The following is a 27,735-nucleotide window of genomic DNA, read 5'->3' as shown; positions in this document are numbered from 1 at the left end:
TGACCATTACCTCAACTCGCTGCATTTCGGACCTAACGGCCCTTTCGGTTCAGAGTGACCTATGTGTCTTCCATTCCAACAGGGTTGTCCTGCGATTGGACCCTACCTTCATTCCGAAGGTTAATTTGGCTTTCCATAGAGCCCAGGAATTGGTTCTCCCCAATTTCTGCCCTGAACCAGTACACTGGTTGAAACAGTTGTGGCATAAGCTAGACGCCCGCAGGGCCCTCTGCATTTACATCAAGCGAACTGCCTCAATCAGGAGGACAGAGGAGCTCTTTGTATCCTTCCAACCGGCCACCTTGGCCTCAGGGTCTCATCTTCTGCCATCAGTCGCTGGCTCTGAGCTTGTACTGCACCTTGTACTGCTTGTACTGTTCCGAGCTTGTACTGCACCTACTACTACACCTACTGCACCATTGCCTGCACCTAGGTGTATCATGGCTCACTCCACCAGGAGTGCGGCCACCTCGGCGGCTTGGGCTACACAGGTCCCCTTGGAGGAGATATGTCGAGCGGCCACCTGGATGTCACTGTCTCCCTTTGTCTGCCATTATAAACTGGATACTTACGCATCGGCGGACGCTGCCTTTGGGCACAGAGTACTTCAACGGGTACACACTGGCCAGGGTTCATCTGCCCAGTAGGCTGTTCCCCCTACTAGGACATTTGCTTTGGTATGTCCCATGCCTGGCTGCCAGTCCCAGTAATCAGGAGAATGGGTATTATTCCTACCTGAATGCCCTTTCTGAATAGACTGGCAGCCAGCCTCACCCTTAGCCTCCCGGGCGTGTTTGGGTGGACTTAATGGGACAACCTTCTCCTTCCTGTGGGAAGGGCATACATTTCTTTTGCAGCTCGGCATGTCAGTCTGACGCATCACCGTCGGAAAGCTGGGAAGCAAGAGAAAGAGGAAGTGCTTGTCAGCTTGCAGACTCGCCCCATTGCCTATCTGACAGAATATATCCCATGCCTGGCTGCTGGTCCCACCATGCAGAGAAAGGGCATTCAGGTAGGAACAATTCCCATTTCGAAAAATCCTTTCTTAGTGAGCACCTAGAAGTCAAGAGAAACATATGTGGCAAATTTCAAGTTTGTAGACTTTATGGTTCTGGAGATTTTCTGATGATGCGTGAGTGGTATTTCACTTTTATATTTGCCTGTCCCTGCTCAATTTAATTGGCTGTAATGTGCAGGAGGATGGCCAGGAAAATGTAGAGTGTGATGTCACATTGCCTATCTTTACTGGGAGATGTGGGTGGCAGCCATGTGTTTTAGATCGCATGGAATTTAGTCACAAGCTTCTAGTAGAATGTTGATATTCGGCTTGGTAGCTATTGTAACCCCACCCCATTCTCATGATTCAGAAATGGATGGATTCAGAAAAGAACAATCCATGAAGATATGTCTGGTGTTAAAGCTGGTGTAAAAAGTACCCACATTGATTACACATGTGATGAAAACATTTGGTACTCGAAAAGATGGAAGCCATTTCCACGATTTGTGCTGATAGTCATATAATACATGAATTTGGTTCTGCATGGCTTTGCAGTGGACCTTCACGTGAGTTGGGTTACAATGTAAATTTGCTTCAACTTATTCTCAGTTTTTATTAAGTAATCCCTGCACACATGGAGCATATCTGGAGGCATTTAATTTTTAAGTGTTCAAACTAAAGGAGTCAGTAATTGTGTTTTTAGGAGCCTTGCATTTTTTCCACTGGAACTTCAAATACATATTGTAGCATATTAATAAGCTTAGAGAATAAATACTATGACCTAAAAATGCAGATTAGTTTCTTTGTTCAGGACATAAATTTTGCATCCTTCCAACCGGCCACCTTGGCCTCAGGGTCTCATCTTCTGCCATCAGTCGCTGGCTCTGAGCTTGTACTGCACCTTGTACTGCTTGTACTGTTCCGAGCTTGTACTGCACCTACTACTACACCTACTGCACCATTGCCTGCACCTAGGTGTATCATGGCTCACTCCACCAGGAGTGCGGCCACCTCGGCGGCTTGGGCTACACAGGTCCCCTTGGAGGAGATATGTCGAGCGGCCACCTGGATGTCACTGTCTCCCTTTGTCTGCCATTATAAACTGGATACTTACGCATCGGCGGACGCTGCCTTTGGGCACAGAGTACTTCAACGGGTACACACTGGCCAGGGTTCATCTGCCCAGTAGGCTGTTCCCCCTACTAGGACATTTGCTTTGGTATGTCCCATGCCTGGCTGCCAGTCCCAGTAATCAGGAGAATGGGTATTATTCCTACCTGAATGCCCTTTCTGAATAGACTGGCAGCCAGCCTCACCCTTAGCCTCCCGGGCGTGTTTGGGTGGACTTAATGGGACAACCTTCTCCTTCCTGTGGGAAGGGCATACATTTCTTTTGCAGCTCGGCATGTCAGTCTGACGCATCACCGTCGGAAAGCTGGGAAGCAAGAGAAAGAGGAAGTGCTTGTCAGCTTGCAGACTCGCCCCATTGCCTATCTGACAGAATATATCCCATGCCTGGCTGCTGGTCCCACCATGCAGAGAAAGGGCATTCAGGTAGGAACAATTCCCATTTCGAAAAATCCTTTCTTAGTGGGTGGGCAGACAATATGTAATGGAATGTGATGCCTTTATAATGAACAACATTCAATAGTTGGTCCAGCTGTGCAGTTGCGTGATGTCTTGCCTTTCTCTGTAACAAGCAAAATTGTACCAGATGAAAATCTTAAGTGCTAAACCACATGTTACATTAATTACGTGAGACCTGCCATCATTCCAATGCTCTGTCCTTTGTTTATGTTTCATTTGGGTTTTTTTTACCATCACTTTTTATATTTGCCTGTCCCTGCTCAATTTAATTGGCTGTAATGTGCAGGAGGATGGCCAGGAAAATGTAGAGTGTGATGTCACATTGCCTATCTTTACTGGGAGATGTGGGTGGCAGCCATGTGTTTTAGATCGCATGGAATTTAGTCACAAGCTTCTAGTAGAATGTTGATATTCGGCTTGGTAGCTATTGTAACCCCACCCCATTCTCATGATTCAGAAATGGATGGATTCAGAAAAGAACAATCCATGAAGATATGTCTGGTGTTAAAGCTGGTGTAAAAAGTACCCACATTGATTACACATGTGATGAAAACATTTGGTACTCGAAAAGATGGAAGCCATTTCCACGATTTGTGCTGATAGTCATATAATACATGAATTTGGTTCTGCATGGCTTTGCAGTGGACCTTCACGTGAGTTGGGTTACAATGTAAATTTGCTTCAACTTATTCTCAGTTTTTATTAAGTAATCCCTGCACACATGGAGCATATCTGGAGGCATTTAATTTTTAAGTGTTCAAACTAAAGGAGTCAGTAATTGTGTTTTTAGGAGCCTTGCATTTTTTCCACTGGAACTTCAAATACATATTGTAGCATATTAATAAGCTTAGAGAATAAATACTATGACCTAAAAATGCAGATTAGTTTCTTTGTTCAGGACATAAATTTTGCATGGTTTTATTCAGAAAAAAAAATTAAAATTGCTAATTTCATGACATTTTTATATAAATCGATTGTATGACTTCAGAACAACCTGCTTTTATGAGCTAGATGACAACGTAGAATATATACTTCTTGATCATGGCCCATTTATCTGTGAACTCAAGTGTTTCCAATAGTTCTTTCTCCAACATTCTTTAGAGAGTGCTTAAAAAGGACTATAAAATGTTGCCTATCCTTGTCTTTTGTTGTTATTTGATTCTACTGCTATCTTTGGTTTAGATTGCTGATTGCTTCATTTGTTGGTGATTACATATATATACTTTTGGTAGCTGCTGCATGAATCCCTGTAATTAAGAGGCAGGTTATAAATAATATAAATATAAATAGTGAATTGGATCCAAACTTACCATTCGTAGAGTAGATTGGAAACTGTGAGATTTATTTATTTATTTTATTTATTTTTCAAATTTATATACCGCCCTATCTCCCTAAGGACTCAGGGCGGTTCACAGGCAGTTAAAATACATATAAATACAGATTAAAAAACAATTAAAAAACTTATTCTATTGCCCCAAATTTAAAATAGTATAAATAATAAAAAACCCTTAAAACCCATAACTTTAAAATCTAATCCAGTCCCGCGCAGATAAATAAGTGTGTTTTAAGCTCGCGACGAAAGGTTCGGAGGTCCGGAAGTTGGCGAAGTCCTGGAGGAGTTCGTTCCAGAGGTGGGAGCCCCACAGAGAAGGCCCTTCCTGGTGTCGCCAGACGGCACTGCCTAGCTGACGGCACCCTGAGGAGTCCCTCTGTGAGAGCGCACGGTCGGTGAGAGGTATTTGGTAGCAGTAGGGGGTCCCGTAAATAGCCCAGCCCTATGCCATGGAGCGCTTTAAAGATTGTCACCAGCACCTTGAAGCGCCCCCGGAAGGCCACAGGTAGCCAGTGCAGTCTGCGCAGGATAGGTGTAACACGGGAGCCACGAGGGCCCTCTATCACCCGCAGCTGCATTCTGAACTAACTGGAGCCTCCGGATGCCCCTCAAGGGGAGCCCCATGTAGAGAGCATTGCAATAATCCAGGCGAGACGTCACGAGGGCGTGAGTGACCGTGCATAAGGCATCCCGGTCTAGAAAGGGCGAACTGGCGCACCAGGCGAACCTGGTGGAAAGCTCTCCTGGAGACGGCCGTCAAATGATCTTCAAAAGACAGCCGCTCATCCAGGAGAACGCCCAGATTGCGCACCCTCTCCATCGGGGCCAGTGACTCGCCCCAACAGTCAGCCGAGGACTCAGCTGACTGTACCGGGATGCCGCATCCACAGCCACTCTGTCTTGGAAGGATTGAGCTTGAGCCTGTTTCTCCCCATCCAGACCCAGACGGCTTCCAAACACCGGGACAGCACTGATAGCTTCATTGGGGTGGCCCGTGTGGAGAAGTACAGCTGGGTGTCATCAGCGACAGCTGGTACCTCACACCGAAGCCACTGATGATCTCACCCAGCGGTTTCATATAGATGTTGAACAGAAGGGCGAGAGAATCGACCCCGCGGCACCCCACAAGTGAGGCGCCTGGGCCGACCTCTGCCCCTGTCAACACCGTCTGCGACGGTCGGAGAGATAGGAGGAGAACCACCGATAAACGGTGCCTCCCACTCCCAATCCTCCAACCGCGCAGCAGGATACCATGGTCGATGGTATCGAAAGCCGCTGAGAGGTCTAATAGGACCAGGACAGAGGAACAACCTCATCCCTGGCCCTCCAGAGATCATCCACCAACGCGACCAAAGCCGCCTCCGTGCTGTAGCCGGGCCGGAAACCGGACTGGAACGGGTCTAGATAGACAGTTTCATCCAGGTGCAGGGGAAACTGATATGCCACCATATTTCTACAACCTTCGCGCGGCGGGTTGGAGACCGGACGATAATTACCTAAGACAGCCGGGTCCAGGGAGGGCTTCTTGAGGAGGGGCCTCACCACCGCCTCTTTCAAGGCGGCCGGAAAGACTCCCTCCAACAAGGAGGCACTCGTAATCACCTGGAGCCAGCCTCGTGTCACCTCCTGAGTGGCCAGCACCAGCCAGGAGGGGCACGGGTCCAGTAAACACGTGGTGGCATTCAGCCTACCCAACAACCTGTCCATGTCCTCGGGAGCCACAGGGTCAAACTCATCCCAGAAAATGTCACCAAGACCACCCTCAGACGCCTCATCTGAATCGTCGCAATTTTGGTCTAGACCGTCTCGAAGCTGAACGATTTTATCGTATAGATAACCGTTAAACTCCTCAGCACGTCCCTGCAACGGGTCATCCCGCTCCCCCTGGTGAAGGAGGGAACGGGTCACCCGAAACAGGGCGGCTGGGCGGTTATCTGCCGACGCAATGAGGGAGGAGGCGTAGCAACGCCTCGCTTCCCTCAGTGCCACCAGGTAGGTCCTAGTATAGGACCTAACTAGTGTCCGATCAGCCTCTAAACGGCTAGACCTCCAGGAGCTCTCTAGGCGTCTTCTCCGGCGTTTCATCCCTCTCAGCTCCTCGGAGAACCAATTTGAATAAGTCATGACTAATTTAAGTCCTTTTTATTTCAATTGGCCCAAGTTAAGCATGACTAGCAATGGCTGGAGGTGGGGGACTTCGGGGGAGGTAGGCAGAACGATTGCAGTGTCACAGAACTAGCTTCCTTTTCTATATGCAATTTGAAGAGGCAAAACTTGAAGCATAATATAATTTTTGTCCTTATGACAAAAGCAAAATGTTCCTGCAGATATCACTGGGCTTGTATGCATATCCACCTTGCCATTTGGGAGGATATCTGACTGTTTATTAGGGACATTAATGCACAGTATTGTTCCCACATTTTTCCAGGCCAGTAGTGTTGTATAAATCACTTGCGGGGAGATTAACAGGTTTTTTTCCTATGAAAATTGGTGGTTGATGTTGGATTGGAATGGTGAGACCCTCCCACAACTGAATAGAACTTCTGAAAAAAGATAGTGGAATTACTGAAGACAAATTATTACTTTCTTCAATCTGATGGACAATTTAGGGCTAGTTGGTATTTGGAAATAGAAAAATAGCAATCCAAAAAAATATACTTACTTTTTTGAAAGACATAGATTTTGGATTTCAAACAATTTGGCCACTAAGGTTTCAAAGATATTACCAAAGACTTTTTCAGGTCATAATCATATTTTGTAATGCTGATCTTTTTTGTAATGTGATGACCAAAACTGGATGTAGTATTCCAGGTGTGGTCTTACTAAGGGGGTACTAATACTTCATGTGAGTACTAATACTATGTGGGATTCCCATATAGAAGCATGTGTGTCAATGTCATTATGACTTTTGTAATGGCATTTTTGCCTATCCCTAAGCTTCCAGATGCTTTGCCACTTGCTACCAGCATTTCTTTGCAATATTTATTAGTTTGGGATAGTGTAATGCTGAGGTGGGGGTGAAATTGAAAAAAGATTCTTTCACTTCCTTTGCTAACCAAAAGTACAGGAAGATCTGCAAAACAGTCTTTTGTAAGACTGGTAATTTCTGTCCAGAAATAGTCCAGGTGACAGGTCGGTGGGCTAGAAGATGTCTGTTCCCATCAGTCTTCTGTCATACTACTCTGTCAGCTAGAATTGATAAGAGAAGATTTTTCAAGTCTTCTGCTAACAGTACACAGTACCATTTACAGTAATCTCTGTGAGGTCAGTAGTTGCAACCTCACATATTGAAACCGATTGTGGCCACTTGTCTGCCCCACTAGAAAGATGAAAATAGGAAATCAACTCCACATGAAGCTAATATTATTTTTACTGAGACAGGTTATCATAACAGGATCTTGCAAATCTGTGAGGTATTGTTTTCCCTACTTATACCCATGTGAATTAAGGAGGTGAAACACTTACCTGCTTGTTTTAGACTTAAGATACCCTTTGCTTTGATACTGTATCCCACCCATCTCTGTCAATATCATCTTCCTTGTTTTCTATGTCACTATGCTCCTCCCACCTCCAAAGTATCATGGCCTTTCCTTTGGCATATGGCCGTGAGGGCGAACCTATGGCATGTGTGCCGGAAGTGGGACGCAAAGCCATCTCTCCGGGCATGCGAGCCATCACCTGTTGTTCTTCTGGGTTCCGACATGCTGGCCAGCTTGTCTTCATGTGTGCTGGAGCGATGGAAACTGGAAGAGCAGCCACCTGGTGTTCATGCACACACCGGGAAGATGATCTTCTGGTTTCCTTCATATGCACCGGCATACACGCATGAAGACCAGCTGGCCAGTGTGCATGCATGCGCCGGAACCTGGAAGATCATCTTCCTGGTGCACACATGCGCACTGGGTGGTTGCTCTTCCGGTTCCCGGTGCGCACACACGCTCCCATTTCAGCACTTTGTGCTGAAAAGGTTCGCCAACACTGACATATGGCAATCTTGGGACGTAGAGGTAGAATACAGAAACATTTTTCTAGAGTTCCCATAACACTGGAACTTGAGAAATGGATTGGCAGTGGTTTTGGCAATAACAAAAAAGTAAGAGGTTATTTTTATACAATAAGTCAATATACCATTAACTAATTAACTAGCTGAATACCTGTGCTCCGCTACAAAACTACGGTATGTGATCAGGCTTGTTAAATTGATACAGCTTGAAAGTTAATGAGTAGTTATGATCTGCCTCTCCTCTCCCCTTCTCTCCCTCAGGCTTACCCCACAAAAGCCTATCCTATCCTATCCTATCCTATCCTATCCTATCCTATCCTATCCTATCCTATCCTATCCTATCCTATCCTATCCTATCCTATCCCTTGCTTGCTGCTATGAAAGTAAAACTGAAACTGAAACTCCTCTCTTCTGCTTGTATTTTGCATTTTGAACAGATGTTTTTTTAGGTGGGATGGGAGAGTAGAACTCCTTAGCATCAGAGCGTGTTTATAATAATATAGGAAATACTAATGCTCTGATGGTCATTTTCCTGATTAGTGGAACCGGCAGCCAGGCATGGGATATACTCTGTCTGATAGCCAATGGGACCGAGTCTGCAAGCTGACAAGCACCTCCTCTTCCTGTTGCTTCCCAGCTTTCAGACTCGGTCTGATTGGGACAGACGTGTCTCAGAACTGCTCCTTGCTTGCAAGGATTTTTCATCTGTTTCTACCTTTATTCCAGCGAGAAGGGCGATTTAGTCCGACACTGCTAAAGGCTGCTTTGCAGCGATTAATATCTGGAGGGCTCCCAGGCACTGGTTGAGCCCTCTGTGCTGGTGTGAAGGGCAATTCAGTTTGATACCACCGAAGACCACCCATGGTGTGTGTTTCTAGGGAAGGGGGTGTTGTGTCTTGCCCGCTCTCACCGCAGTCGGGGCCTGTCGTGTCCCACTCCTCCGCTGACGGCCGGGTCAGGGAAATCCGAATCAGGCTTGCCTCTGCAACTCTGCCCAAAGTCCTAGCAAAGTCCTCAGAGCAGGCAGGAGACCAGTAAGTGACTTTAGAAAGATAAGTTCGACTTTGCCTGACTTAGAGACTGCCAGAAAGCAGATCCTTTATATAGGCCATGGGGTGTGGCTCCATGACTCAGCACTCATTAAGGCCTGCCCCTCCCTTCCTTCTGTTGCCTCCGCCTATCCAATCTTCTGATGCGAGGGTCACTCCAATCAGCTGTTGGAAGTAAACTTTCCTCAGGCTCACATGCTGTGGAGGAGGGGGAGGGGTCTAGCTGCTCTGTTTGCCTGGGCATGGAGCCAGGGCTGGGGCCGGGGGATGCTCCCTCCTCTGCAGCCTGCTTGGGCATGGAGCCAGGGCTGGGACTGGGAGGTGCCCCCTCCTCTGCAGCTTGTCTGGGCATGGAGCCAGGACTGGGGCCGGGAGGCATACATTCCTCCGTGTTCGGGAGCAGATAAGCAAACCCCGGCTGCGGTGAGAGCGGACAAGACACAACAGGGCCTTCTTATCTGCTTCCGAACTCCGAGGAATGTCCTAGTACGCCTCCCGGCCCCAGCCCTGGCTCCATGCCCAGACAGGCTGAGGAGGAGGAAGCACCTCCCGGCCCCAGCCCTGGCTCCATGCCCAGACAGGCTGAGGAGGAGGAAGCACCTCCCGGCCCCAGCCCTGGCTCCATGCCCAGGCAAACGGAGCAACTAGACCCCTCCCCCACAGCATGTGAGCCTGAGGGAGGTCAATTACCAACAGCTGCCGACTGGAGTGACCCTCGCTTCAGAAGAATTGATAGGCGGCGGCGTCAGAAGGAAGGGAGGGGCAGGCCTGGATAAGTGCTGAGTCATGGAGCCACATCCCATGGCCTATATAAAGGATCTGCTTTCTGGCAGTCTCTGAGTCAGGCAAAGTCGAACATATCTTGCTGAAGTCACTTTCGGGTCTCCTGCCTGCCTTGAGGACTTTGCTAGGACTTTGGCAGAGCTGCAGGGGCACGCCTGATACAGATTTCCCTGACCCGGCCGTCAGCGGAGGAGTGGGACACGACAGGGGGATTGCTTTCATCGCCCACTCCCTCTCCAGTGTGAATGGCTTTGCCGGACCCCACTGCAGGTCGCTTTTGTGGCAATATCCATGCAATCAGCAGGACATCTGTGAGGGCACTCCCGGGCTTTGTCCCGATCATCTCCTTGGAGCCGACAATGCCAGGATCCCTCCCCGCAAGATCAGAGCGTGCTGCTGGGGATGTCGGAGCAGTGAGATTGCTCTAGGGTGGTTTGGGAGGACCCAGTCTACCAGCGAGGGCCAGCAGAAGGGCCCGGTCTACTAGTGCCAGCCAGCCGAAGAGTCCGGCCTACTAGTGCCGGCCAGTGAAGGGCCCGGTCTACCAGAGCAGGGCAGCTGGCTTCATCCCCGGGGGAGTGGGGAAAAAGCTTTTCTCCCGGTCCCACTAGATCCTGCGGCTCCAAGCCTTTGTGGCCTGTTAGGAACCTGATCTCTCGTTACCGTTAGAGGCCTAGTCATTTCAGGCTTGTCATTTTTCAAAATGGCCGCCGCTCCATCTTAAAGGCCTGGAAAACGTGGCCTACAGGCTGTAGCTGCCATTGAGCCTTGTGCTCAGGCGTAGGCAGGCCCCTCAACATCCAACGGCTTTTCTCAGGCCAGGGATAGTCACCTTCCACCAGCCAAGGCTCCTAGAAAGGCCTCCAAGGCTGAAGAGAAAGATGCTTTCAAATGCCATAAGGCCATGGAAAAGGCCATTGATTGGGCTGTTAGGGAGGCAACTAGGAGGGCCATTGAACTACAGCCAGGGGATCAGTCAGGGCAACCTGCTCCCCCCCCCCTGAGTATCAGGAAATTAGGCCTGATACTCAGGATGCCAGCGGAAGCTGGTCCCCAGATGCTTCTGCAGGCCCAGATCACAGCCTTCAAGGAGCAGATGACCGTCTATTTTGCCTATCCGGGGCCAAGAGGTCAGGGCTAACCAGGAAGCTGGACAGGTGTGTAGGCTGACCCCTACAGCAACAGCCACCTTTACACCCACCACTTCAGGCCTCATGGAGAAGCAACAAGAAATGACCCAATTTCCAGCAGATCTGGCAGATATTATTGCACTGGCCGTCCAGCGGGCCATCAGTGCCTCCATGCAGCAGCATATCCACTCCTGGGTTTCTGACTGCGCCTGTTCCCAGGTCAGTCAAGGCCTGGAAAGTGATGGGATCAGGCACATGACCCAGAGTATGGGGCTGACATTCAAGAACAGGCTCAGGGTCAGGATTCTGGAGCAGATGAGGTGATTTTAAGGGATCCTGATATGTCAGATGACGAGCACCTGGTCCCTGACCAGCCTTCCTTCTTGGGCCTTTTTCACCCACAGTTATTTTGCTCTCTATTACATAAGGCCAAGATAACAACCCGGCTGGGCGTGGCCACTTCTGCTCCAGAATCTTCCCAGGGGAGTGGGGATCCACCTATTTCTCTTTTCTCAGAACCAACTGTAGAAGTGGAAGAGGTTCCTGCCCCTAAGTTGTTCTCAGATGTAGTGAACTGACAATGATCTGCCCCCATCACAGGCCCCAACCCGACGGCTCTGGACCATCGCCTTTATAATTTAGGGGCAGATTTATTGCAGGTTCCCACTGTGGACTCGCCAGTGGTGGCTCTTTCTCCCCCACCTGTGTTGACCGGATCCCCTGAGGAGACCCTCCGTCCAGAGGACAAGAGGGCGGAGCAGGCGCTGGTTAAGGCCCATCATGCGGCATTAAGGCACCTTCGGCTGCATCTTTTTTTAACCAGGCCTCCCTTTTGTGGCTCAAGCAGTTACAAGATCACCTGCCCCCTACCAACACTAGGTCACAGCAGGACCTAAATAAATTGTGGCGGCCCTGGAGTTCTCAACAGACACCACACTCAATGCCTCCCTGTTTACGGCTAAGTCTATTGGGTCTACCATTTCATCTATTGGGTCTACCAGTTACTTTGGCTGCGCTACTGGCAGGCCGATGCCAAAAACAAATGGTGCTTGGCGTCTGCTCCGTATTCGGGGGGGGGGCACGCTTTTTGGATCGTCCCTGGATCCTCTATTAGTGGAGTCCAGGGACAAGCACAAGGTCCTGCCAAATGTCTCCCGCCGGTCTGATTATCGACCTAGCCCCTATGTTTGTCCCTTTCAGGGCTCAGACACCGGCTTTATGCCTCAGAGGTCACAGCAGCCTTTTCCCTCCAGACAGGGTAGGATGCAGGACAGGCAAGGAAACCTCGCCCAGAGGGGCCCTCCCAAACGTTCCTTTCAGGATGGCAGAGGCCGCCTTTCAGATGCTACCATTGACAGCTCGTCCAGTCCTCCCATTGGGGGCAGACTGGTGCTTTTTGCTAGCCAGTGGGAGGTCACCACCATGGCCATTATCAACACCGTTGAGAACAGGCTTTATCTGTCCCAGGGGCACCTGACCAGCCTACAGGTGAACAGTCTCCCTGCACCTGCTCTCCCAGCTCCTGGGAAAGATAGTCTCTTGTATAGGCATAGTGCCTTGGGCATGTCTCCACTGCAGACCCCTGCAATGGTTCCTTCTCCCGCATTAGAAGGCCCAATGCAACATGGCTCTCTTGTTAGTCATCATTCCCGAGGAGGTCAGACATTCTCTCAGGTGGTGGATCTCTCCTGCCTTATCCAAGGGTCTGGAGTTCAGGGAACCCCACCGAATAGTCCTAACTACGGATGCCAGCCTTCACAGCTGGGGTGCTCACCTGGGTCGGCACATGGCCCAGGGTCAGTGGACTCTGGAGGATCTAACCCACAACATCAACTGGTTGGAGCTCCGGGCAATCTACCTTACTCTCCGTGTGTTTCAAGAGATGATTGAGGACCAGAATGTCTTAATTTTGATAGACAATGTGGCCGCCAAGGCCCATGTGAACCGTCTTGAAGGGACCCACTCACGGCATCTCATGCAGGAAGCCATACAACTGGGCCTCTGGGCGGAGGACCATCTGAGGTCAATTCAGGCCTCTCACATATCCGGGGTGGTGAATGTGCAGGAAGACTGGCTCAGCAGAGCTTCAGTAGACCACGGGGAGTGGCGCCTGCGCCCGGATCTGTTTCAGGAACTCACGATGCACTTTGGGTTTCCGGAGGTCGACCTGATCGCCACCCAAGACAACCGTCAAGTAGAGCAGTTCTTTGCCAGATTCCCGACCCCGGGGGCGGAAGGTGTTTTGACTCAGGTTCCCGGACTCGGACTCCTGGAGGAGGATGATTCAGAGAGTGAGGAGGAGAAGCTAGCAAGGCCTGCTTCCCATGGGCCCTCTCCCTCCCTGGCACCCACCCAGGAGGAGGAGGAGGGACTGGCAAGGCCTGATTCCCCCGGGCCTTCTTCTGATTTGGCAACGCCCCAAGAACAATCTTGGCTTGATGCGAGACTGCGCAGACGTGACAGCCGCACGCAGCAGAGGAGGCGTTGGGACAAGGTCAGAGAATGATGAGTCACGGAGTGACACCCACAGGGGCTATAAAGCAGGAGGCGGAGCTTCCTGGCTTTTTGTCTTGGACAAAGCAGTGAATTTGCGCGGGCAAACTGTTTCAATGGAAGGAAGAATATGCTCGTGAGTGACTCTTGCCTTATCTATAATTTCCTAGTTATCTCCAGAGACTTGGCAGGCGCGTGGGTAGACATGGCCAGAACATCTCTGTGCCAGAAGGAATCCAGCCAAATGTAAATAAACTTGAAAAGAAGGCCTTTGACTGACTTTTTGTTGGGAGTATTGGGAGGGGGAAACAGAACAGAAGGCGTGGATGCTCTGCGCAGCCCGTGGCCTCCAGGACTGCTGTACGCCTTTCCCCATCTCCCCTGATTTCCAAGGTCATCGGAAGATGCTGGAGGAGAGGGTGGCATTGCTTCTGTTGGCTCCTCATTGGCCCCAGGGCCCCTGGTTTGCAGACCTGGTGGCTTTGTCGGTGGTCAGACCATGGTGGCTCCCTCAGGCCTGGATATCGCTCGCCCAGGGGCAGTTGGTTCACCCGGACCTTCGGTGGTTCCAGCTGACCGCCTGGCGCTTGAGCAGTGCCTCCTGAGGGAGGACCGCCTTTCCGCCAGGATCACTGACACCATTCAGGCCTCACGACGTGATTCCACCAAACGTATATATGACTCCACCTGGCGATCCTTTACTGTTTACCTTTACTGTTATCTCTTAGCCAACGATTTCACCAAACTCTCAGGAGATAGGAAACGCGCCCATTTCCTGAATGCCTGTGGCCCACAAATATTTGCAACGGCCAGAGCTCTGTTGGCTCCTCAATCGGTTTCTGCGGTGCCTTGGGCCACCTTGATGGGCACATTGCGAGATCATTATGCGCCAGCTCCTTTGCGCATTTCCAGACGGTTTACCTTTCGCCAGAGGGTCCAAATGGAAGGGGAGTCCATCAACTCGTATATGGCTTCTCTCCGGACCTCTGCTATAGAGTGTGAGTTCCCTAACTTGGATGACTCCCTTCTTGAGCAGCTGGTGTGCGGTGTGAGGAGTTTGAGATTGCAACGCCGTCTTTTATCTAGAACGGACATTACCCTCCAGTCTGCCTTGGATAAAGCACATGCCTATGAAATGTCAGAGAAGTCATCGGCGGAGATGCATAGGGCTCCGGCCACGCACGCGGTGGCCCACTCTGCTTCCATTCACCATGATGATGTTCTCTCCGATGAATTCGAGGGTGAGGAAGACGAGGTGGGTCGCCTCCGAGTAGCCCCGCGAACCAAGCGGCCAACAGAGCGGAAACCACAGATGGCGCCTTGCCTGGGATGCGGAGAGAATCACCCTCGCTCGTTGTGTCATTTCAAAACTGCAGTTTGCCGCAAATGCAGCAAACGGGGACATCTGGCTAGGGTTTGTCGTTCCACCCCACTGGACAATATTCCATCAGGTCCTCGTCCGGCTAGACGGTTCCAGAGAGGTCCTCCTGTGTCCCAAGATGATTGCTTCACCGTGAACCGAGGAAACACCAACCCTGCAGTGTCGATCAGCCAGGCTTTGACAGGCTCCAACAAGAAAATTTTTCTTACTATCAAGTTGGAGGGGGTGCCCTGTAAAATGGAGGTGGACACAGGCTCTATTATTGCCTGGAACACCTTACAGAAGATAGCTCCAAGCTTCACTGAAAGTCAATTGACTGCCTGTACCACCAGGCTGAAGGACTATCAAGGGAACGATATTCCCATTCTTGGAGGTGCCTGCCTTCGGGTGGAGAAAGGTGTTTTCTCCGGTCGCCTCCCATTGCTTGTAGTTAAGGGTGACCTATCCAGCTTATTAGGGTTGGATTGGTTCTCAGCATTGGGCCTTAACATCACAGGCATTCATTCTACCACCACAGATGGGTTCGAGGCCCTGATGTCTGAGTTTGCTGAGGTATTTGCTGATACCCTGGGTCAATATAAGGGCAACCCTATCTCCCTAAACCTTGATCCCCAGGTGTCTCCTATTAGGCTTAAGCCTCGACAGGTGCCTTTTGCGCTGTGTCCAAAGGTGGACAAGGAACTGGATAAGTTGATTGCGCAAGGGGTGCTGGAGCCCACCGACCACTCTAAATGGAAGACTCCTGTTGTCAACCCCATTAAGCCGGATGGTTCGGTACGCATCTGTGGTGATTTTAAATGCACATTGAACCTGTAATGTATTTGAATTTTAGGAGGGAAATTTGGGTGGGAAAATGCACGTTGCTGATTGGCTGATGCCGCAGCCAAATTACTATTTAAAGAGGGGTTTTGCCTGTTGTTCTTTGCTGGGATCACAATAAATCAAAGAGCTGTTGTCACTTGTAGCGTCTCCTGCCTCTTCATTGCCCGAACTTAACATTGGCGACGAAGGTGGGATATTGAAGGCAGTGAGACTAGGAAAAGAGCTGAAGGAGCAACTTAGTTTCAAACCCAGCCAGTATCAAGAGCGGATACATAGCGATGTCTAGCTATACGCCGCCAGCGCCATTCGACCCAGCCAAGGAGAAATGGGGGTCGTACATGGCTCGTTTCGAGTGTTTCCTCGAAGCTAACGAACTGCAAGGAGTATCGGATAATCGGAAGCGCGCTTACTTCCTGAGCCACTGTGGGCCAGAAGTCTTCGATACCGCCGAATCGCTGTCGGAACCAACGCCTGTACAGTCAGCTAAACAGCTGACCATCGGTGGCGAGTCATTGGCCCCGATGGAGAGGGTCCGCAACTTAGGCGTCCTCCTGGATGAACGGCTGTCTTTAGAAGATCATTTGATGGCCGTCTCCAGGAGAGCGTTCTACCAGGTTCGCCTGATGCGCCAGTTGCGCCTTTCTGGACGAGATGCCCTATGCACGGTCACTCACGCACTCGTGACGTCTCGCCTGGATTACTGCAATGCTCTCTACATGGGGCTCCCTTGAAGGGCATCCGGAGGCTACAGTTAGTCAGAATGCGGCTGCGCGGGTGATAGATGGAGCCCTCGTGGCTCCGCGCAACACCCATCCTGCGCAGACTGCACTGGCTACCTGTGGCCTTCGGTGCGCTTCAAGGTTTTGGTGACCACTTTAAAGCGCTCCATGGCATTGGGCGGGTTATTTACGGACCGCCTACTGCTACCGAATACCTCTCACCGACCCGTGCGCTCTCATGAGAGGGTCTCCTCAGGTGCCATCAGCGAGGCAATGTCGTCTGGCGACACCCAGGAAGGGCCTTCTCTGTGGGGCTCCCACCCTCTGGAACGAACTACCCCGGACTTCATCAGCTTCCGGACCTTGGACCTTCCATGAGCTTAAAACATATTTATTTAATTGTGCAGGACTGAGCTAGATTTTAAATTTATGGTTTTAATTGGGTTTTATTCTTATATTTTAATTAACGGGCTTTTAGAATAAGTTTTTTAACTGTTTTTATATTGTATTTATGTGTTTTTTAAGTGCCTGTGAACCGCCCTGAGTCCTTCGGGAGATAGGGCGGTATATAAATATGATTAAATAAATAAATAAATAAATAAATAAATAAATAAAAGCTGAGAGTGCAAGACTATCAGGGGAACCGAATCCCTGTTCGAGGAGTCACGTCCGTTAGAGTGAAATATGGACAATTCAAGAAAACCCTGCCAATCACCATTGTAGATGGAAACCTGCCCAGCTTGCTAGGTCTGGACTGGTTCCGAGCCTTGGGCATGGGAATAACCGGGGTTCACAGAAGCAGAGTCAACCTGAAGGACGAATTGTTGAGAGAATTCGAGGACGTTTTCCAAGACAGCCTGGGCAAGTATGTGGGGACCCCCATTTCATTTAATTTGGACCCCCAGGTGGCTCCCATTAGATTAAAAGCTAGGAGGGTCCCGTTCGCCCTCAAACCCAAGATAGACAGGGAACTAGACAAATTAGTAAGCCAGGGAATACTAGTCCCCGTCGACCATGCAAAATGGGAGACACCAATAGTGACCCCAGTCAAACCGGACGGATCAGTCCGTATTTGCGCTGACTATAAGGCAACGCTTAACAAAGCATTGCAAAAGAGTGCTTACCCCGTTCCCGTAGTGCAACATTTGTTGCACTCGTTAGGGCAGGGACAGGTCTTTGCCAAACTCGACTTGGCTCAAGCCTACCAACAATTACCAGTTGACAACGAAACGGCCGAAGCGCAGACGATTGTCACACATCTGGGCGCTTTTAAATGCACTCGACTTCAGTTCGGAGTTAGTGTAGCCCCCGGGTTATTCCAAAACCTAATGGAACGGCTCCTACAAGGTCTACCGGGAGTAGTTCCATATTTCGACGATGTACTGATATCAGCAGAAAACATGGAAGAATTAGGGTCAAATTGCGGAAGGTTTTGGGCATTTTCAGGTCTGCGGGGCTTAAGGTTAAACTCAGCAAATGTCAGATAGGAGTTGAATCTGTAGAATTTTTGGGTTACCGGATAGATAAGGAAGGCATCCACCCAACTGAGAGCAAAGTGCGAGCCATTAGAAAGGCCCCAACCCCAAAAAACAAAACTGAATTACAAGCATTTTTGGGGCTTGTAAACTTCTATGCGGTATTTTTAAAACATAAGGCAACGGTAGCCGAACCGCTACATAAACTGCTAGCGAAAAAATCTGTTTGGACTTGGGGCAGGGTTGAGGCTAAAGCATTTGAAGGTGTTAAGAATCTTCTGTCCAGCGATAGACAGTACAATGGGACATTGCCACTAGTACTAGTTTGTGATGCGTCACCCTACGGGGTAACGGCTGTCCTCAGCCACAGGTTACCGAACGGGTCAGAAGCCCCTATCGCATATTTTTCCCGCACGATGTCCGCAGTGGAAAGGAACTATAGCCAACTAGATCGGGAAGCCCTTGCTATAGTCTCTGGGGTTAAAAAATTCCATGAGTATCTGTTTGGGCGGCAATTTGAAATAGTCACAGACCACAGACCTTTATTGGGACTCTTGGCGGGGGACCGTCCAACACCGGTTGCGTTATCACCCAGAATGACCCATTGGACTATTTTCCTGGCAGCATATTCATACAAACTGTCTCACCGACCGGGCAAGGATTTGGGACATGCGGACGCTTTAAGTAGATGCCCGTTGCCGGAGACTATTGAAGACCCGACCCCAGGACGCCTGTCTTATTAATTGACTTTGGACTCTGGCCCTGTCACATCTACGGAAGTGATTAGGGCATCTTACAAAGACATTATTGTAAGAACTGTAATCGGTTGGGTGCAGAGGGGATGGCCCGCTGCACCAGGGGATCATTTCAAAGAGTTTACAAAAAAGCGTTCGGAACTGTCGGTACAAGGGGGTTGTCTGTTATGGGGGGAGAGAGTGGTTATTCCGGAGAAATTACGAGGGCATGTGTTGGAACTATTGCATGTGGGCCACCAGGGATTGTGAGGATGAAAAGCCTAGCGAGAAGTTATGTGTGGTGGCCACAAATGGATAAAGACATTAGCGATCGGGTGGGGAAATGGCAAGCATGCCAAGAATCAAGGCCACTACCCCCAACAGCCCCCATAAGGGAATGGGAGAAACCCCAGGGTCCTTGGTCCAGGATCCACATAGATTTTGCCGGGCCGTTCCATGGGCAGACCTTCTTAATTGTGGTAGATGCCTACGCAAAGTGGTTAGAAATATTACTCATGAAAATCACAACAGCGGAAGCTGTAATCACAGTTCTGAGGCATCTATTTGTGACACACGGGTTGCCTGACACCATAGTGTCCGATAACGGCCCACAATTCACGGCCACCCAGTTTGAGGGGTACTTGGCAGGAGAGGGCATCCGACATGTCCTCTCGGCACCTTTCCACCCGGCGACGAACGGACTTGCAGAACGTTTCGTACGCAGTGCCAAGGAAGCGCTATCTAGAATTAGCCCAGGAGATTGGCAATCCAAAATTGATACCTTCCTGGCAGTCCAACATAGAACTCCCTGTGTGACCACCGGCCGCAGCCCATCGGAGTTATTAATGGGTAGAAGACTCCGGTGCCCCCTAGATCGGTTAAACCCAACATACTCCCCTGATGGGTACCAAAGCACGAAGGGAAAAACCAGAACAATGATAACAGGTGACCCGGTATGGGCACACAACTATAGTGAGGGCCCAGCATGGCTAAGGGGAACAATTGTAGGAGTGACGGGCCCGAAGTCATACTCAGTGGACATGGGAGATGGCCGAGTATGGAGACGCCACATAGATCAATTACGAAAAAGAATACAAAACGATCCAGAAACCAAACAGCCAGACCCTGACTATCAAACATTTGAACCAACAGCTAACTCAACCCCGAGGCAATCAGAGGACTTAGCTGTGTCTGAAGAAGTCCAGCGACGCCAACCGGCTCCTCCGGAGGACAGCAGGGGCAACTCTGCCAATAATCCAGGGCCGGAGGGCCCAGAGGAGGAGCTGGGAGGAACAAACAGTCCCTCCGACCAGCTCGACTCACTCCCAGGGAATGAATTGCGCAGGTCAGAAAGAGTTAGGAGACGCCCTGTCTACCTGCGTGACTACGTGGAAAAATAACATGCAAATGCTATGCATAAATTATGTAAATATGGTAAAATGTGTTCTGGGAGGTGAGGAGTGTAATGTATTTGAATTTTAGGAGGGAAATTTGGGCGGGAAAATGCACGTTGCTGATTGGCAGATGCCTCAGCCAAATTACTATTTAAAGAGGGGTTTTGCCTGTTGTTCTTTGCTGGGATCACAATAAATCAAAGAGCTGTTGTCACTTGTATCGTCTCCTGCCTCTTCATTGCCCGAACGTAACAGAACCGTGCTTTGCAGGCACACCCTTATCCAGTTCCTGTAGTCCAACACCTTCTCCACTCTTTAGGCCAGGGGTCTATCTTTGCTAAGTTAGATATGGCACAAGCATATCAGCAGCTTCCTGTGGATGATGCCACGGCGGCTGCACAAACCATTGTCACTCACAGGGGCGCTTTTAAATGCCGCCGCATGCAGTTTGGGATTAGTGTGGCCCCCAGGTTGTTTCAGAGTCTTCAGAGTCTTGCAGGGCATACCTGGAGTCGTTCCATATTTTGATGATGTGTTGGTCTCTGCCACCAGCCAGGATGCCCTCATTAGCCGCCTGCGACAGGTTCTTACCCGTTTCCAATAGACGGGCCTTAAGCTTAAAAAGTCTAAGTGTAAATTAGGGGTGCCTAGGGTTGAGTTCCTGGGGTTCCTAATTGATGCTGATGGGTTGCATCCAACCCCGTCAAAGGTGGAGGCAATAGAAAATGCCCCTACTCCTACCTGCAAAGCAGACTTGCAGTTGTTCTTGGGGCTCCTTAACTTTTATAGCGTGTTCCTGCCCCATAAGGCTTCTGTGGAGGAGCCTCTTCATAGGTTACTTGATGGTAGGACTCCTTGGTCATGGGGCAAAGCCCAGGCCTCTGCTTTTGCTGCTGTCAAGGCTCTCCTCACCTCGGATGCCGTGTTGGTCCAATATAGCGACAGTGTCCCCCTTACTTTAGCTTGTGATGCCTCTCCATATGGCATAGGGGCTGTTCTGAGCCACCTACTACCAAATGGATCGGAGGCTCCAATTGCTTATTTTTCTCAGACTCTGTCGTCGGCAGAGAGGAATTATAGTCAACTAGACAAGGAGGCTCTGGCCATTGTAGCTGCCGTTAAACGGTTTCATGACTACATTTATGGCCGTTTTTTTCAATTGATCACTGATCATAAGCCTCTTTTGGGGTTGTTAGCTGGCGACAAACAGACCCCTCAGATCATGTCTCCTCGCCTATTAAGGTGGTCTATTTTTTTGGCAGCGTACAATTATCAATTGATTTATCTTCCAGGGAAAGAGCTTTCCAATGCAGATGGACTTAGCCGTTGTCCTCTCCCTTTGGGGGTCGAGGACCCGGCTCCTGCCTCATCCATTTTTTTGGTGGATGAGCTTCCTGCCTTGATGACTGCAGCTGATATTGCATATCATTCCAAGCGTGACCCTACTCTGGCACAGGTTCTGGATTGGGTACGACGGGGGTGGCCACAAGACCGCCTGCCGGGGGAGTTCCAACCCTACAAGACTAGACAACATGAGCTGTCTTGAGGGGCTGTTTACTGTGGGGTAGTCGGGTAGTGGTCCCTCGTCCCTTACGCACCTCTGTATTACAATACCTACACGAAGGTCATCCGGGCATTGCCAGGATGAAAGCTTTAGGCCGCAGTTATGTTTGGTGGCCTAAAGTGGATCAGGCTATCTCAGAATGGGTAGAGAATTGCCGGAGTTGCCAACTGTCCCGGGCTGTGCCACCTGCGGCCATGCCTACAAGGTGGGAGGTCCCTGGGAGCCCTTGGTCCCGGGTTCATATCGACCTGGCTGGCCCGGTCCATGGGTACAGTTTTGTTGTGTCTTGCCCACCCTCAGAGCAGCCGGGGCCTTCTTACCTGCTCCCGAACACTGAGGAATGTATGCCTCCCGGCCCAAGTCCTGGCTCCATGCCCACACAAACTGCAGAAGAAGGAGAATCTCCCGGCCCCAGCCCTGACTCCATGCCCAGGCAAACGGAGCAGCTAGACCCCTCTCCCTCCTCCACAGCATGTGAGCCTGAGGAGGGTTTATTCCCAACAGCTGATTGGAGTAATCCTCGCATCAGAAGATTGGATAGGCGGAGGCAACAGAGGGAAGGGAGGGGCAGGCCTTAATGAGTGCTGAGTCATGGAGCCACACCCCATGGCCTATATAAAGGATCTACTTTCTGGCAGTCTCTGAGTCAGGCAAAAGTCGAACTTATCTTGCTGAAGTCACTTACTGGTCTCTTGCCTGCTCTGAGGACTTTGCTAGGACTTTGGGCAGGGCTGCAGAGGCAAGCCTGATTCGGATTTCCCTGACCCAGCCGTCAGCGGAGGAGTGGGACACGACAAGTTTTCTGATAGTGGTTGATGCATACTCTAATTGGGTGGAGGCAGTTCTTATGGCATCAACCACGTCTGAGGCTATCAAACGGGCGCTGAGCAAATTGTTTGCCTCACGGGTTGCCTGATGTGGTAGCTTCAGATAACGGGCCACAGTTCACCTCGGCTGTTTTTCAGATGTACATGGCTAGTTTGGGCATCAGGCATACCCAGGTTGCGCCCTACCATCCGGCCAGTAATGGCCGGGCTGAACAAGCTGTCCGGTCTGTTAAGGATGCCCTGACCCAGTTCGGATTGGGAACATGGCAGGAGAAATTAACAAAATATCTCTTGGCGCAACATGCTACCCCTTGTCCGATGACCAATCGCAGCCCAGCCGAGCTTCTTAAGGGCCGGCGCCTGCGAACGGCCCTAGACAGATTACATCCCAATTATGTCTCTGATACCCCATTGGCCTCGACTAGCCGTATCAGGACCTTTACTGAGGGGGAACAGGTTTTTGTCCAGAACCATGGGGGTTATCCCTTGTGGTTGCCAGGCCGAATTGTCCAAGTAATGGGGCCTCGTTCTTATAGGGTGGAGCTCGAGGATGGGTGGATTTGGCGGTTTCATGTGGACCAGATTCGGGGATGTAAATTTATTGCCCCTGCAATACCCCGAGATTCGCCGGGCAGGACTCCTGATGGATTACTTTCGGTTCCTACTCTTCAGCCGGTCGGCAATTTCGATGTCTCATTACAACCAAAGTTTCCGATGGCTACTTTATCGGATGGTTCAACACTTCCGTCGGCTAGCCCTCCTGAGGTGCTGCCCTCCAGCCCGCCTGAGGTATTGCCTTCATCGGTCCCGGTTGTTCCTGGGGTTCAAGAGCTACCTCCTTCTGCTCAACCTGCTGGAAGCCCTGAACTACGTCGATCGGGATGATTGCGTCGGCGCCCTGCATATTTGCAGGATTATGCATGTGCCATCCATGGGGCGGGGAGTGCAGTGTATGCGGCCAGAGAATCATTGCCTATTGGCTCAGAAATGAGTGGCCGTCATTGGCCAATAGGTGATTGCTGCTATATAAGTAGCAGCTGTGAGTGAAGTTGGTTTGTTCGGGAATATTGCCTTATTTTTTACTTGCTGTTAGTTTGTTGTTAATAAAGGATTATTGCTAACCGTCAAGCCTCCATTCCCTTCTTCATTCTTTGAATGAAGCAATATATATAGATTACTTCAACAACTTAGAGTTTATTTACATGGAAATAAAAGAATAGTGCAATTTATGCCTATAAGAATCACCAGAAATTTGCAGATTTACCAGGATTTTGGTTTTGTATGCCTGATACTGGGACAGCAGTAAAAAAAATGAGGGAAGGAAAAATCCTTTACCTTCAATATTCCATTTGAGCAACTATCCCAAACTGGGAACTTTGATAGGCCAAAAGCAGTTTTTGAGGAAGGTTAACAGCTTCTAGCTGTGAATTATTGGACACTGATGGTGGCTATTACAATGTGTGATAACCTTACAATTGCAAATGAGTTTCTATAGCACAGCTTTGGCCTAGAAATTCTTTATGCTAGTAAGCACCTCCCAAGTGCTAATGAGAGAATTTTAATAAAAAAGGATTTGCTTTAATAATTCTTCCAAAGAAAAACAGAATTTCAGATATATTCTCTTGGGTAGAATATGATGTTCTTGCTCTTTTTTAGTGATGAAATGCCAAGAAGTGTGTATCCCGGTTTTCAGTGCAGAATAATTTCTCCAGTGGTCTATAGATGCCAGACTCCTTGTGCCGTTATTAAGCTCCAAGGAAATATGTCACAAGGAACTTCTCTTACAAATTTTTTTTTAGTAGTAGCAGTGTTGTCACTACTGAGGGAAATCCTTTCTTGATACTGTTTATGAAATTTCTCCATTTCCTTGGGGACATTCTGAGAAATCATCCAATTTCTCTGCTCAAAAATATGGTGAGAATTTTGAAAGGTTGTGTTTGTCTATTTCTAATTGTTACCTATTAAAACTGGTACTTCATGGATGCATTTGTACATGGCTCTCTTAATATTGAATTGGTTCTCAGCCAAAACAATATTAATCTCAATATTAATAATTTTATTAATAATTTTGACAGGCTAATAGATTGAAAGAATCTATAATTTTGACAGGCTAATAGATTGAAAGAATCTTCTGACTCTCCACCTGGTAATTCTTTGATCCATTCCTTAACATGATCCATTCCTGGACAAATTCTTACCAATACTTAGCAAGATTAGGCAATCTTGTTTTAAATTTGATCTAAGGGCAACAAAAAATATATTGCTTTTTAGAAGAATCATAAAAACCTAGCACTTCACCCAAGCTTTCAGCAAGGGAGAATGAGATCCCACAATTCATCCTATTTTCTATTTTCTATCTTTTATCTTACTATCTTTTTTTTTTCATTTTAATGATTTTATTGTAATGTCTTTGTTGTAAACCTCTCAAAGTTGCTTAGAATCAGGTGGCATATAAAATTACAAATTTAATAATTTGTGAACATTACGGTTTCTCAAGTTTTTTAATTACTCTTGGGTTGATTTTTCAGACCAGACCTAATACAAATCTAAAGCTAACAAAGAAATAGTCATGCCATTTCAAGGCCTCTTTTGTGAGTTAAGGGCAGGTCATTTGTTTTCTTTCTTATTTAAAATCATTATAGTTGCTTAATAAACCTGCTAATAGTGTGTTGTCTGTAGGTTGTTTGTCACATTGCTGTAATCAGGTTATTAGATTATCATGAAACCCATTTTCCAAATTGGATTCATTAGAACTCATTTTCAAGCCAATGTGCACCAAATTGCAGTCAAAAGGATTTACCAATAGCCTGTCAGCCACTAGTAGGTGTGGTAATCCATTTTGTAGTAGCAGCTGCGGTTATACATGCAGAACCTGTTTTCAAATATGCAGAGATCACCTCAGCTCAGATATTCTCAAGAGGCTTTTGTGCACTTACTTTGATTACAGCATATTCAGGAAAAGCCTTACATATTTCCTGCTCAGGTTTCTTCTTGGAACATAGCTGAAGAATCTTGCCAGCAGTATTATAGTATCTGGGGTTGAAAATAAACAATAAAATGAGCTGCTTAAGAACAGAGCTGTGGTCCTAGTACAGATTTCCCAATCTGATACACTTCAGATATGTTGGATTTCTTACCTGGAAGTTGGGTTGTCTGACAAACAGAACTGTTTGGTGGACTTTCTTCCCAACTTTGGATCCTTTAAAATAATATGTTTAAAATAATCGTTTAAAATAATCACCTATGATCTTATAAACAACGATCTTTCATTTCTGGACTGGCAAAATCTGTTCACAACCTGTATAACTGCTGAAGACCACTATAGAGTTTTCCTACTTGAAATCAATAGAGTCATTAAACTATACGTACCACAAACGACCACCATGATCAGGAAAAGCAAACTACCCATATCAATAAAAAAGCTTCAATCAAAAAAAAAATCCCTCTGGAAAAGAAACAAAAAAGACTATGTAGCAAATTTCAAAAACTGCTACAGAAATATATGCAACCAAATAAAAACTGAATGCACAAATTACCACACCAAGCAAGAAGAGGACCTTCTGCACACAAATTCCAATCGTACCTTTTATAATTAACAATAAACTTAAAGACTCAAGATCCATCCCACCACTAAAAGATTCTAACAGCAAAGAATGCAATGTCGAAATAGTTAAAGCAAACCTCTTCAACATTTTCTTTGGCTCAGTTTTTGTTAACAGCGATGACACATATCTGACATTCCCAAAACGTACCAGCAACGAGTATGATGACTTAACACATATAGATTTCTCAGAAGATAATGTTGGAAAAGCTCTTCATAACTTGAAACCATTGCTATCTATTGGACCCGATGGACTATGTGCATACTTCTTAAAAAAACTTTCCACCAATATAGCAGAACCCCTAAGCATAGTCTTTGATAAAGCTTTCCCTTCTCAAACTTTGGTCACTAGCCACAGTCATTCCAATCTTCAAAAAAGGAGACCCCAGTTTAGTTGAAAATTACAGACCAATCTCTCTGTGCTGCGTCACCTGCAAAGTCATGGAATCAATCATCAACCAATCCATTATCTCACACTTAGAAACAAACAACCTACTCTCTAATAAACAATTTGGTTTCAGGAAAAAATTATCATGCAACTTACAACTTCTCCACTGTAAAAACATATGGACTACAAATCTTGATCAAGATAAAACAATAGTTGCAATCTACATAGACTTCTGCAAAGCTTTTGACTCAGTAGTACATGATAAACTTCTCCTAAAATTAAAATCCTATGGTATTTCAGGACCCTTTCACAAATGGATATCTGCTTTTCTGTCTAACAGACAACAAGTGGTTAAAATTGGCAATGCTCTATCAAATCCTGTTCCTGTCAAGAGTGGCATTCCTCAAAGCAGCGTTCTTGGACCAACACTCTTCATACTATACATTAATGATCTTTGTGACCATATCTCAAGTAATTGTGTTCTCTTTGCTGACGATATCAAACTATTTAACACCACAGACAATACATCTACCATTCAAAAAGACCTTGATCATCTAACCGCTTGGTCTAAAACTTGGCAACTCCAAATCTCAACCAGCAAATTACATATTGGAAAAAAGAACCCAAACACTAAGTACGTACTTGATGGACATTACCTTACAGATGACCCCCACCCTGTTAAAGACCTTGGAGTTTTCATGTCAAATGATCTAAGTGCCAAAGCCCACTGCAACTACATAGCAAAAAAGGCTCTAAGAGTTGTAAACCTAATCTTGCGTAGCTTCTTTTCCAAAAACACTACACTACTAACCAGAGCATATAAAACATTTGCTAGACCAATTCTAGAATACAGCTCGCCTGTCTGGAACCCTCACCACATTTCTGACATCAATACAATTGAACGTGTCCAGAAATATTTTATAAGAAGAATTCTCCATTCCTCTGAAAACAACAAAATACCTTATCCCATCAGTCTTGAAATCCTAGGCTTAGAAAACTTGGAACTCCGTCACCTTCGACAAGACCTAAGTTTAACTCATAGAATCATCTATTGTAATGTTAATGTTAATGTTAAAGACTACTTCAGCTTTAATTGCAATAATACAAGAGCAACCAATAGATTTAAACTTAATGTTAACCGCTTTAATCTAGATTGCAGAAAATATGACTTCTGTAACAGAATCATCAGTGCTTGGAATACTTTACCTGACTCTGTGATCTCTTCCCATAATCCCAAAAGCTTTAACCAAAAACTTTCTAATATTGACTTCACCCCATTCCTAAGAGGACCATAAGGGGTGTGCATAAGAGCACAAACGTGCCTAATGTTCCTGTCCTATTGTTTTTCTTTTTCTTCTTCTTATATATATATATATATATATATATGCTTATACCTTCTAATATTTACTCATATATATGTTTATATACTATATAATCTTTTTGTATGATACTTAT

The 27,735-nt window shown here is 47.7% G+C and overlaps 1 protein-coding gene across 8 annotated transcripts in view; it reads left to right on the top strand.

Moving 5' to 3' along the window:
• The window catches only part of MGLL (monoglyceride lipase), a 183,543-nt gene that overhangs the window by 70,992 nt on the left and 84,816 nt on the right, over positions 1 to 27,735 (top strand). For 5 of the 8 annotated variants that reach the window (XM_058167425.1, XM_058167424.1, XM_058167427.1 and 2 more), the window contains one exon: positions 19,659 to 19,851. The exons of the other annotated variants lie outside the window; for them this stretch is intronic. In XM_058167425.1, the coding sequence (XP_058023408.1) occupies positions 19,659 to 19,851 (193 nt within the window). The remainder of the gene's footprint in view (positions 1 to 19,658; positions 19,852 to 27,735) is intronic. 8 annotated transcript variants of the gene reach the window in all.

Source organism: Ahaetulla prasina, chromosome 2 (assembly GCF_028640845.1).
Source record: "Ahaetulla prasina isolate Xishuangbanna chromosome 2, ASM2864084v1, whole genome shotgun sequence".
In the NCBI taxonomy this organism is placed as follows: Eukaryota; Metazoa; Chordata; class Lepidosauria; order Squamata; family Colubridae; genus Ahaetulla; species Ahaetulla prasina.
The sequence above is the reverse complement of the archived record's forward strand: the minus strand, read 5'-3'. Positions and strand labels throughout refer to the sequence as shown.